Consider the following 12,441-nt stretch of genomic DNA (forward strand, 5'->3'; position numbering starts at 1 on the left):
CAGTTACCCAGAAGAGTGGCTGTTTTAATGATGAACTACGTATCTTTAATGATAAATTATGGTAGGCTGAAGTTGTGCTCCATTCTTAGGATTCCTCAGAGTCTCTGATGAATTCCATTTGGTACTATGAGTTACTGGAACACATATTTCTGACGTTGTTGCACCAGTGATAATTTTAATATCTTTTACCCAACAGGGCTTTTACATCATTGCATGTAACTTCAGAGTAAAGATTCACTCTCAGCCCTTCTTTTTTGACACCCAAATGAATCATTTACCTTCATTGCAATCTTTCCTCACTCTGTGATTTAATTCTTTACACTTAGCAGTCCAGTAAACCTACACATCTTTCCATATGTGATTTACTTGTATTGCTTCTTTGTCATCATGCCTTTGACTGGTTTTGTGTACTTTCTGAGATTCAACTTGTATGAGTTGTACCTTGCCTGTAAAATCTTCCATTTTATTTATTATGCTCTGAGTATCCTTTCCTGAAAGATGCTTTGGGGATAAAAATTAATCCTGGAATTTTATCATTTAATTATCCTATGCCTTCCCTTGTTTCTTTGTTCTGAACTGTGGAGATCTGCTAAAGCACAGATTATAAATAGCTTCCACTCTAAAGTTATGAATAACATTTTAAAAGAAAAATTATTTCTCTGAGAGAAAAAGACCTGTTTTAAATGCTGATATTTTATCTTAAAATGCTGATATTTTGCTGAAGTTATTGATCTTGAATATGAGTCTATTCACCCAGACTTGTAATTCTATCAGCTTCAAGGTAAATATTCATGTAAATCAGTCATAATTATTCTCATTTTAATTATTTTACTTGGGACCATACTCTCTGAAACAAATCCAGTAGTTAATGAACTCCATTACACATAGTTTTTCTTCATGCTTAATCATTTTGATTCATGGTATGTGCTGTGTTTACAACACTGGATTTATTTTTTTCAGATTTAGAATTTGTGTGCTAGGAGTCAGTTTTTCCTACACACTTTGAAGTCTGTTCAGTGGGCTAGGTAGCACATTTTGACTCTTGTATTTATCTTCCTCTAAATAAACTAAATCATTGAACATCTTTAGATATTTCCTTCTAATAAGAGTTTCTTATTCAGATTTGCTTCATTTCTTCCAAAATTGTTACTGGTTTTTCAATCATCAGTAACCCTCCCTTCTGTATTTCTGTAATTTTTGTTATTTACATGCCTGTGATGAATCCTCCTCCCCTCATCCAAGAAGATATTATTTTACATGTGTAATTTATTTCTCAAGATCACACTGTTATTAGAACTCAAACCCAAGAAGGCAAGGAATTTCCAGCTTCTAAAGCTGTTTTTTCCATCAGTGGTTATGTACTGAAGACACTGACCACCATCTGTCCTGTTTTACAGCCTGTCTCCCATACCTAAGCCTGTTAAAACACACCATCTCTAGATTTATATGTGCTTGAACAAGCAATGAGTAAAACTACAAGTGATGTTCATGAGAAATGCCTAGTGCTCAGACTTTTGAAAAACAGACCACTTAAATTAAGACTAATCAAATATTTTATGGTGAAATAATTTTCTGCTAGAAATAATTCAAGAGTTACGTGCTCACTAGCAATAGAGACAAGCCAGAATGAAGCATATGTTGTAATCAGATGAAGCAGGTACTTGAATGTGGCCATCCTAGCCCTACATGCATTTTTGCCATTAAGGAGACAAGGAGTGGGATCTAAAATATGTGTCTATGGATGATAATTTTTAAAAACATACAGGCATAAATCTTTCTTTTCATTTTGTTTGTTCAGAAATTAAAATAATGGAATTTATTTAGTATCATATTCAGTAATGATTTTGCAATAGGGATTAAGAATTTAAAATCTGTGCCTTAAAAAGCAATGCTGAAATAATATAACATCTACACTCCAGAATTTTGTATCAAATTCATTACCAGACTGTTCTGGCTCTTTGGAATTGGGGTTTCTTATATTCCTCTAGGACTAACCCAGGAAGTGTGGGCTGAGGTACAGCATCTCTTCTTCCTAAAGATGCAAGTCAAGGTTCCCTTTGGCTGCAGGGAGATTTGCTGAGTCTGGGACTGGGCATGTTTAGTCTCTGCAGTGACACAGGGTTCAGAAATCTCCAGGCACTGAGAGTGCAGTCCTCTCCTAAAGTACCTCCTGGTGCCTGGCAGCCACCCAGCGTGTCCCAGCACTGCAGGACTGAGCTGGCACGGCTTTGGAGGTCTCCTGGCAGGACAGCCAGGTGTGGCCCAGGCTCAGATGTGTCACCAGAGTGTCAACACATCCCTCACTACCCAGGTTGCTCCCTCTCTTCTATATTTTTCACTTTAGGCAGGAGAAATCCAAAGTCCTTTAAGAATTGGCGTTTGATAATGTTACTGCTACTGCACAATGCTACACCATTTGATGGCTTTCTTAATTATTTGATAGACTGGTAGAATCATTGAAATTATTCCCATTTGCCTAATATATACAACTTTGGGTGTGAAAGCTGTAGAGATCAAGTTTGAAAAGCCTATTATTTGCCAGGCAGTTTAAGAGATCCTGTGAAACGTTGTCTCCTGATATTGCAGAAGCAATTAGACTATACTAGGACATGTAAAATTTGTACCTTTGAGGTCACCACCGTGTTTTAGACTTTTTTTCCTCTCTCTACATTCAAGAACCAAAACCTAGCTTAGCTCAACTGAAAACTAAATGGATCATGACTGTTCACAACAGTCCCACCCAGGACACAGCAGATAGACTGGATTTTTTAAAACTATCAGAGTTAGATATGGTAAACTTGTTGATATGGCAGCTTGAGCACACGGAAAGGAGAGCCCAGCATCACAAGTGTATGTTCTTCCTTCTGAGTGAGTAGTCCCTGATCCAAAGTTGCCTGAAATCTCTCCACTGATTCTGACCATGACTAAAGCTGTAAAAAATTCCCCCAGTGTCTGTGTCAAACACAAACCTGAGTTCTCTAAAATGACATCATCTTTTAATGGCAATAAACCTGGAGAATTCCTTGAGCCTCTTGCAGTCATTAAAAATTCTGCTGTCAAGTATGAATTTGTTTTAATTTGATTCTCAGATACTAGATGTGTTATCCCTTTGCTTTCTACAGAAAGTCTTCTATTGCCAGGATTTCCCTCTCTGTTTTAGTTCTTGCAGATGGAATTATCTTATTATATTAGGTGGTGGAATAAAATTGCATCTACCTTCTTTCAGGGACTTGTACTCCAACCAGTGTCTGTCTGTAGTGAGTGCTGTATAGATTTTTTCTATATTAAAGGAATAAAACATACAAGATTAAAGTCTTTTTATGCCAGCTTTTTATCATAAATATCTCTGATGAATATGCTGATTCATTTTTTAATAGGGGATAATACTTCAGATGAGAAAATGATCAAAACACAGAGCACAGTTAGGTCAAGGTAATTCAACTCTAATCTTGCCTAATTGTTATTGTGATCTGGACAGACAGAACTGAGATAATTAAATCTTGATCATGAACTATCCTCTTTTTATTTCATATGGTTCCATGCACCAAATACAATGCCAGCAATCCTGTGACATTTTCTGTGAAAAGACATTTTTAGGCATCATAATGTGTGAAGGCTGCCAGCAGGGCAGTCTATCACTTCTACCTTACATCAAAGGGATGTACACTCTCTTGGAGGAAGAAAATAAAGTTAGTATAAAAAACAAGACTTTAGCAAGGAAGGTTAATGTGGGGACCTTTCAACTTGGAAGATTCCAAGTTCAAATTTGGGAAAAAGACAGCACAACCAGGACTTTCAGACTTTCTTCCTTTCCCGTGAATCAAACAAGAATCTTTGGGAAAAATCTGGAAAATACCTTCATCTCTACCTCTCATTAATGTAATTGCCTCTGTTTGTTTTTCTGCACTCAGAAGAATGTGGTTGTACAACAACATTGTGATTTCCACCATGACTAGTGCTGCTTCTCCACTGCTGACTGCCCAGTCCACTTGCCAAAGCTGCAACCTTAGGCTCAAGGTGTGAAGTGAAGACAGTATAAAGCCCCAGGAGCACATGAAGCCTTCAGAGACTTAAGGTGTGTTCCTTAAGTAGCTACAGTCTTTGATTCACAGCTCTGTTTTCTGATAGCAAGTAAATTTTGCTATTACAAGTGGGGCAATATCAAATCAGCATGAAACATTCATAACTGTAGCTAAAATTGGGTGATGTCTCTTCAGATGATGCATGCTTGAGAGGGATGTCTTTGATGCCAAAGCTTTTTAACAGGGCTGATGCTGTCATCGTTGGGTGTGTAGCTTACTCAGTTTGTCAGTCTCTGCTGGAGCTTTGCCAGGTGCTGGATTTAAATCCTGAGTTCTCTTGGTCAGAAAGGCAGAGTGGAGCTGGCAGTGTGCAGGATGCTAATACTGGTACCAGCTCTCACCTCAGGGAGGCTGCAAGACTAACAAATTGCAAGGAGAAGAAGAGAGGAGGAGTTGCTGTGCACGCAAGTTTGTGTGTGAGAAGGAAGGAAAGAGAGAGCACCTGTGTGAGAGGACTTTGCTAAAGGGCAGAAAGCATCTGGGGAATTGGGAAAAGGAGACTGTGCACAGTGTTCTGTGCTTTACAGATACAAATATAGGGGCATATATGCTGAAGGGAGAAGATACCACTAAAGAAGTTCACAGATCTAGTCGGGAAGCTGACAAGAAAAAACTATCTCATAAACAACTGGGATTTATTCAAAAACAGCATCTGAGCTTTGTTCTTCACTGCTGAAGCCACCATTTAGAAAATGAGTGAAAATGGGTATGGTGGTCTCACTTTAGTCTGTCGTAACATTCTACACATCACCCAACCACTGTACAGTTTTTATACATGACTGTTTACATAGACAGAAAATGTGGATCATAATGATATAATGGTGAAGACTGAAGTCCACACTGAAGGGTATTAACAGAAAGACCTGCAACATAATTTGCCTCTTGCATTTTCCTTGACTACAACTAATAAAAAGTCCTCATCTCCAGCAGTATCAAATTTACTCAAATTAAAAAGCTGCTTCACTGTGACAAGAGACTATTCACCTTGTTCCACTTCAAAAAGTATTAATTATGGAACATCATGTTTTACAAATAATTTTTTGTATAAATGCTGCATTAAAGCATTATTATACTGTTGAGTAAACAACTCTGTGTGTTTTGCAATATACTCTCAGAAAAAAGTTGCATCAGTGTTTTATAAGTAGGTCAGTGACAATTCCTTATGTATTTCTTAAATTCACATGGACTATCCAGATTCCAGCATAGAAATATATGGATAAAACTACTGTGAATAAAATATTCATGTTTTTCTTTAAAAATAAATAGACCCATATAAGCTGCAGTAAGAGAGGTAATGCTTTCCTGGTGCAGGATTGTCTTTTGCATGCTTTAAGAGCTCTACTTGGTTCAGTTTATTACCATATAATTAATATGACTGTAATTAATATGAGTGCAATTAATATGCACTTAATAAATATGAAATTCCCTTGGCAATGAAATAATTCATTAATTTGAGGATTGTAACACATCCATTATTTCTTCATTTGATATAAAAATTGTTGTAAATATTAGATATGGTGACTGATTCCAGAATCGTCTCCTCAATAAGTCTTTTTGCTTATACTTGGACAAAATGTGTTTGTGTTATTGTTGACATATCCAATGTTGTGGGATTACAGGATGTCATTTCATCCAAGAGGTTTTGTAAAGAGAAGGTTGTTTTACTGTAGTTGTAGCAATACCTCTAACCAGGTGGTATTTCAAAGAAAGCCCCAGGAGAAAAATAACAAGTGCAAAAGATTACTCTTGTCTTCTACAGATGGTTCTTTGAATAATTTTACTCTAGCATTGGTAGGGGTAAAATGATCTTAGTTCATCAAAAACCAAACCAACTAAACCAACAAAAAAAAAAACCCCAAACCAACTCAAAAAACCCCTCACCAATCAACCAAAAATCTCCCAAAACCAAACAAAACCCAAATTACCTCTAATCTACATCTAGTCTTTGGAGAGTCTTGACCATTGCTAAGACATGAAAAGGGTAGTATCTGAAATGGGCTTCTTTAGATGGAAACTTTGCTTAACATAGAAAACACTTTGACTGAGGCATGGTTATTAGAGATACATGCCACACCATTTTCTTAGGTCTGTCACCCTTTCCATGTGTGAAGTACACTATAGTGAGCCTCACAATGAAGTGTTTGTAGTTCTCTTGGCCAAAACACATAGTTTCCATCAAAAGGAACAGCATCCCAACCATCTAAAAGTATAAAACCCATTTTCTTTCAGGTATTTCCATAATATTCAAGTTTAAGAAGAGACATGCTGCCCAAAAAAATGTGAAACTGTTTGTTTTTGGGTGATCAGAAAGTGACTCCATGACAAGAATTTGAAACATTTAATCATCAATATAATAATCCTTGAGTTGGTAAAAATCCTTCTATTTCTGCTCACTTACTTCTTCATTAGCTGAATACTGTCACTATTGACATTTCACACTACAGAAACACAGCTCCATGAAAAATGTATAATGTCTGCCCTGGGCTCCACGTAGATCTGGGGGAATAGGTAAAGCAGGATGGATGGTGTTTTGAGTGATTTTTCATGTATGTGAATATGAGTGGCCACCCCTCAGAGATCTTTTGAGAAAGTAGATTATTAAAGGGATGGGCTTCCCCTGATTTACATGCTTACATTGCTTTGGCAGGCTCAGCAAATGGAAAATGACACTATCTGCTGGCACTGCAAAGGACTTAGAGCAGATGTTTGCCTCTTTTGGTTTGTTCACTTGTATGCCTGACCCAACTAGCAGCGGGACTCATTATGCACCATTATTGTTCTAGATATTGAACCTATTTCTTCTCAAATTAATTGCTTCTGGCTGACTTATCTGTAACCAATGTGATTGAAATAGCATGAAAACAATCAGTGATATGTGGCTGTTGCCTGCTAACTCTCCCAAGGAAACCTTTGTTACGACTGCTTTGGCAGCCAGTGGATTTCATGAGTTCAGATGCACAGCTCCATGTCAGCAACAGGCTGGAGACAAAGAAGAAGTTGTGTTCTTTGGTGCAGAAGGGGTGCTAGGCTGGTTGGCATGAAGTGGCTGTACTGGCTTCACCAACTGGATGTTGTCTCCTGTGTCTCCTCTGAGGGTGACGTGCATGTTGGGCACACTGGAACAGAGCTCTTATGCCCCTGCTTTGGATTTGGGTTGAAGGATGGATTGCATTTCCCACTTTCATGTATAGACACTCTTCTCTCTCTCCTTTTTTTTCTTTCTTGGAAGAAAGAGGATGTTTGCTTAGTATGCTGCTTAGTATCTCAGATGGTTAATTTAGTCCAGAAAGGAAATTTACCATAGACTCCCATGGTCGTCTTGGGTGGAGGGGGGCGGGAGGAAAGAGAGGCAAGGAACCACTTTCCCTTTCAGCCTCCATAGTTATTGTTGAGAAAGATGTGAAAGGCTACTTGTAAAGATTTGATTATTTGAAAAGACCATAGAGGATGAACTCTAGGGGGGAAGGGGGGAATAAACAATACTGGAATCACCAGGTGACGTCAGGGTCTTACTGACATGCATGTGAAATTAGGGGAAAAAAACCAAACTAACAACCCCCCCACCAATGCTTCATCCTGCAGAATTTGACAAACTGGCAACAAGACATTTCTGCCCTGCACATTGGGAGTCTATGAAAGGAAAGGGAAGAATAAGGCTATTCTTAGCCCCCTTTATAGGCACACAAAGTACGGCACAGAAATGTCACTCGCTGGGGCGGGAGGAGGGTTGGTTAAAGAGGACAGGACCGCTCTGTAGACTCGTCCTTTACGACAGGGCACACGAACCTGCCGCTGTCAGCCCCGCGCCCGCTCTGCACATTCCCATCTCAGTTAGCTACTGCAAACGTCCTGATTTCTTCCCTTCCCCCCCGCCTTTCCCAAATTGTTTTTATTCGCACTCAAAGATCAGGCGAGGCTTCGCCAGAGCCTGGACGGCACCACCTCGGGACGGGAACCAAGCGGTGATTTCAGCACAGTCAGAAGCGCCCCGAGGGTCAGCGCCAGCGCCGATCGCCGGTCCAGCGGCAGTCTCTGCGCACCCCGGCGCTCCCGCCGCTCCCCCGGCAAGTTCCCAGCGGAGCCCCAGCAGCCGGTCCCGCTCCCCGGCGGACGGGGCGGTTCGGTACCGCCTCCCCCGGCCCTGCCCAGCCCTGCCCAGCCCTGCCCGGCCCGGCGGAGGCGGTGGGCGGCTCCTGTGGCCGTGGCATAAACCGGCGGCCCCTCCCGCCGGTGCCGCTGTCCCCGCTGGACGGCGGGGAGAGAGCGGCGGTGCGCTGCGGTCCGGGCGCAGGCTGCGGCTGCCGCTGTCCAGCGGAGGGGCGGCGGGCCGGGAGCTGCGGGGCACGGGCGCGCCGCCTGCGGCTGCCGCGGCCTCGCTCGCTCGCACGGCGGCGGGAGCCTCCGCCGGGCTTGCCCATTGTCTGCCCGCGGGCGGAGAGCCGCGCTGCCCGCACGCCCCCCGCCCTCGCCTTTGTGTGCTCCGGCCGGCGGCGGGGCGGCGGCGCCCGCCGTGATGCGCGCTGCGGGGCGGCGCGGGCTCCGCGCCGCTCGGTGAGAGGCGGGGAGGGACCCAGCCCGTGCCCCGGAGGCTTTCCGCCCGCAGCAGCCGCAGGGGGGACTATGGACTGAGCGCATCGCTGTACCATGGAGTCGGGCATCCGCGTGAGCACGCTCTGCCTTCTGCTCTGCCTGGGGCCAGGTAGGCGCATGGACCCGCCGGGAGAGCGCGGGGAGCGGGGCCGGCGGAGCCTCGCAGCGGCGATGCTCCGGCCGCCGCAGGTGCGGGCAGCGGCGGAGGGGGGCTCGGGAAGTTGCGGTGTCGGCGGGTGGGTGACGGCACTTTCCGGGTCAGTTTCAGGCTTTGGCGTGGACCCCTCGCTGCAGATCGACGTGCTGTCCGAGCTACAGCTGGGAGGCTTCACGGAGGGCGTGCGCCAGGTGCCGGGGCTGCACAACGGGAGCAAAGCCTTCCTCTTCCCAGGTACGGGCGTCCCGGCCCCGCAGCTCCGGCCGTGGCCGTCGGGCCCCGCAAGTCCCCCCACCGCGGGAGGTTCGCTCGCTTTGACACCTCCCTTCCTTCCTTCTCGCTCTTCTTCACTCTTCTTTACAGCTCCCCTCCCATTATTTTATAATTTTTTTCCTCTCTCACCCCATTTTTTTTTTTCTTTGACTGGTAGACGCTTAATTAAAGTACAGCAGGAACGGGGATGGCAGATGGCATGTTTTGTGAGTCGTGGGGTGCTGTGATGAATAATAGCACCACCCACTCTAGTGCTTTACTTGGGAAACGCTAAACACATCCCAGTTCCAGCTAAGGAAAACCTCACTGAAAGTTTTATGTGAATCGAGCAAAATGCTGAAATGAAGTGCCCCGGAGGAGGGAGGCAGATGGCTGGAAATGAGAACACCCGGGTTTTTTTGCCAAAGGAAAGTGGCCCTTTGAAGCTTCTGTGACATACCCCTCCTTACAAACAATGAATGAGTTTTGGTCTCTTTTAGTGCATGTGATTGTTTCTTTGTTAATATTGGGAATAGAAATAAAATAGTAGTCTTCTGTCTTCCAAAAATACATTTAGGAGTTTTATTAAAGATTATTAAAAATTCCTAAACTTTCATATGCTGCAATTAATAAAAGGCTAACTCTCAATATCTCATTGAATATGTTGGCACTGATTGCATTCCATACACTTGCTCATTATCAGTGCGTTTTTGAATTACGCTTTAATAATTTACTGATATGCTGAATGAAGCTGGAGTCAACAATATTTTTAGGGAAAAAAACCCCAAGTCTATTTTACTTAAAAAAAAAAAAAAGCCAAAAACTGGCCTTTAGAAGCAAGTCTCTTCTCTGAAAGATGATTAAATGCTCTTTATAATCTATGACTAAGCAAGAAGAAAGAATGTGGCTCAACATCTGATGAAAAGCCAGCAAATCTGTACATCAGGTTGCACTTTTAAGATAGAGGAACTTCATTGTTAGCCTCTTGTGTCATGGCAGGAGTTTAGCTTGAATCTGAACAGGTTTCTAGTGCAACAGGCAAGAGGCTGTGTTTCCCATACAGAAGAGTTACGGTTCAAGGGAGACAAGATCTGGAAAGGGAACTTCTTTTTCATGTTTGCATTAATGAGATAATTTATCAGGAAGCTAATAGTTGCCAAAGGTGCCTTTTTTTTTTTTTTAAGGTGACCTCTCTAGCAGTGTTCTTCCCTGGAACCACCAGCATGTGTCACTAAGGACATGAATGTGGAGACACATGGGCATATGCACTCAGAAACACTGACACATTCTGGCTTTAAACATCTGTGATGTGCTTGTGGCTGCAGAGCAGAGACCTTGTGAGGGAGTGACTGCTTAGAATGGGAATGCATTTGTGTGTCAATGGGATTGGTGTCCTGAGATAGGTGTAATTTTTAAGGCATGGCTCTGAGTTGAAGCCCAATTGTGCTATAGTGGATTGGGTTTTGGGAGTGTGGAGAAGTTAAAACTCACTTTGTCTTCAGTGGCAACAGGACTTGAGGTTTGGAAGAATAAGATTTTGTTTCCCTGACACTGTTTTCCCAGTGTCAGGACAAAAAATGACTGGGTTGCTAAAATTTTTTTAAGATTTCCCTCTTTGCAATTATGAGTGTACATTGTTCCCAAATGGGTTAGCAGTTTATTTGTAACAAAAGAAGACTAGAGTTCTGAATTTTCACAGCAACCTCTTTATTTTGTTGAGAACAATCGGAAGAATAACAGGGATGGAAACACTTGTGTCTAAATGATGGTTGAAGTCACTCAGTGTCCCTTAGGAAGTCTTTAATGCCCTGCAGGACTGGAGATAATTTTCCCTGCTACTGCATAAGATGACTACTGATTTTCTTGCAGTGAATGGGGTCCTTGCTGAGCTGAGGTTTTTTCATTTTTGAACTTGCATTTATAAATAGAGAAATTTCCTGTCTTGATCAGACTACTGGGTCCACTTAGTCATTTTTGCTCTGCTCTTGGAACTCACACTTTGGGAGAATTGCTGCAATGTGCACCCCTTAATGTATGTATTTGCAGCGTGTGAATTTCAAATACGTGTGTGTTGCCTTGAAATTTGATTCATCTGTGTGGGTTTTTCCTTATTCCAGCTAAAGCCTTAGTCCTAGACAGAAAAGATTTTGTGAGAATGACACAAATTACTTTAGATGAACTGTGAGCTTACTGTGGAAGCTCTAGCCTGTAATTCTTTGCCTCTTGGTTTCTTCAGATAGCAAATATTTTCTTGTATCAAATATATATTTGCTACATTTTTGTATGTTTTGTATGTTTTGATAGACCATGTTCTCAACTGATATAAGCCCTTACCTTACATAAGCTTATACTATTCAGAAGTCCTAAATGCTGTTTTCTTTTTTAGAAGGAATTTTGAATGTGGCATGTTGAACTGCCAACAAGTAACAGACAATTAAATATATATGATGGCAAAATTATACATACAGTTAAAGCAGAATAGTCTCTTTACTTCAGTTTCTAGGCAAAAAGTCAGTTTTGTCTGCTTAATTAGATGTAGCATTAATTTTCAATATAGGGGTTTAGCATCTGATTGGCTGTTCTGGCAAATTCTTACTCGTGAAATTGACTTTTCAAAGGTACTTTTATTTCTAGACCATATGAAACAGTAAGCAGTTACTCTAAAGATACTTTTAGTCTGGCACTGTCCAGTCAAGGTAATTTAGATTATCCTCCTTATAGAGTTTCTGATTTAGAAATAATGTTAGCCATTTGAAATTTGCTGTAACTTGGACTTTTTTTGTGTACTTGTGTACTTGACCTCAGCAGACTTAGGTGCTGGATTCTAAAGCTTTTTGGGTGTCTGATGCTCCTTGGTTGTCATGAATGGTGGCAACAGAATGCCACTGTAATCTGGGTTTTGTTAGCTGCAGGGACTTCTTTTCCTGGAAATGTGGTTTGCAAAGGAATTGTAAAGTGTTCCAGTGTAGCTTGTGGGAAGATACAATTATGAATAGAAAACAGGAGGAAGTCTTCAAAAATGTTAGTGTTGCTGTATGTGAACATCTGCCAGCACTTTCTAGCCAACAGCAGATATTATTATGTCAAAATATTTTGAGAGGAAAATTATTCCTCTGCTGGTCAGAGCAGCAGAACAGAAGTCAGAATATCTATGTCACAAATGTCTCTCTGTTGGCAAGTGTTTACGTAAGTCAGTGAAATTTTCGACACCCTTGTTCAACCTTTTGCAATGCAGGGATGACACTTGGGTAAAATCCAGACCAGATGGGTGGACTGAAGTGTAATTAATGTAGTTAAAGAAGGCTTTTGGAGAAATACACATAGTTCTTTTTTATAAGTATACTGCATTAATGCAATTTG

The 12,441-nt window shown here is 41.8% G+C and overlaps 1 protein-coding gene across 1 annotated transcript in view; it reads left to right on the forward strand.

Moving 5' to 3' along the window:
- The first annotated feature begins 8,440 nt into the window (after positions 1-8,440).
- The window catches only part of NELL2 (neural EGFL like 2), a 132,706-nt gene continuing 128,705 nt past the window's right edge, over positions 8,441-12,441 (forward strand). Inside the window, exons 1-2 of the mRNA XM_079304312.1 lie at positions 8,441-8,781; positions 8,935-9,063. Coding sequence (XP_079160438.1) covers positions 8,727-8,781; positions 8,935-9,063 — 184 coding nt within the window. The 5' untranslated portion in view covers positions 8,441-8,726. The remainder of the gene's footprint in view (positions 8,782-8,934; positions 9,064-12,441) is intronic.

This window comes from Erithacus rubecula (assembly GCF_903797595.1).
Source record: "Erithacus rubecula genome assembly, chromosome: 4".
In the NCBI taxonomy this organism is placed as follows: domain Eukaryota; kingdom Metazoa; phylum Chordata; class Aves; order Passeriformes; family Muscicapidae; genus Erithacus; species Erithacus rubecula.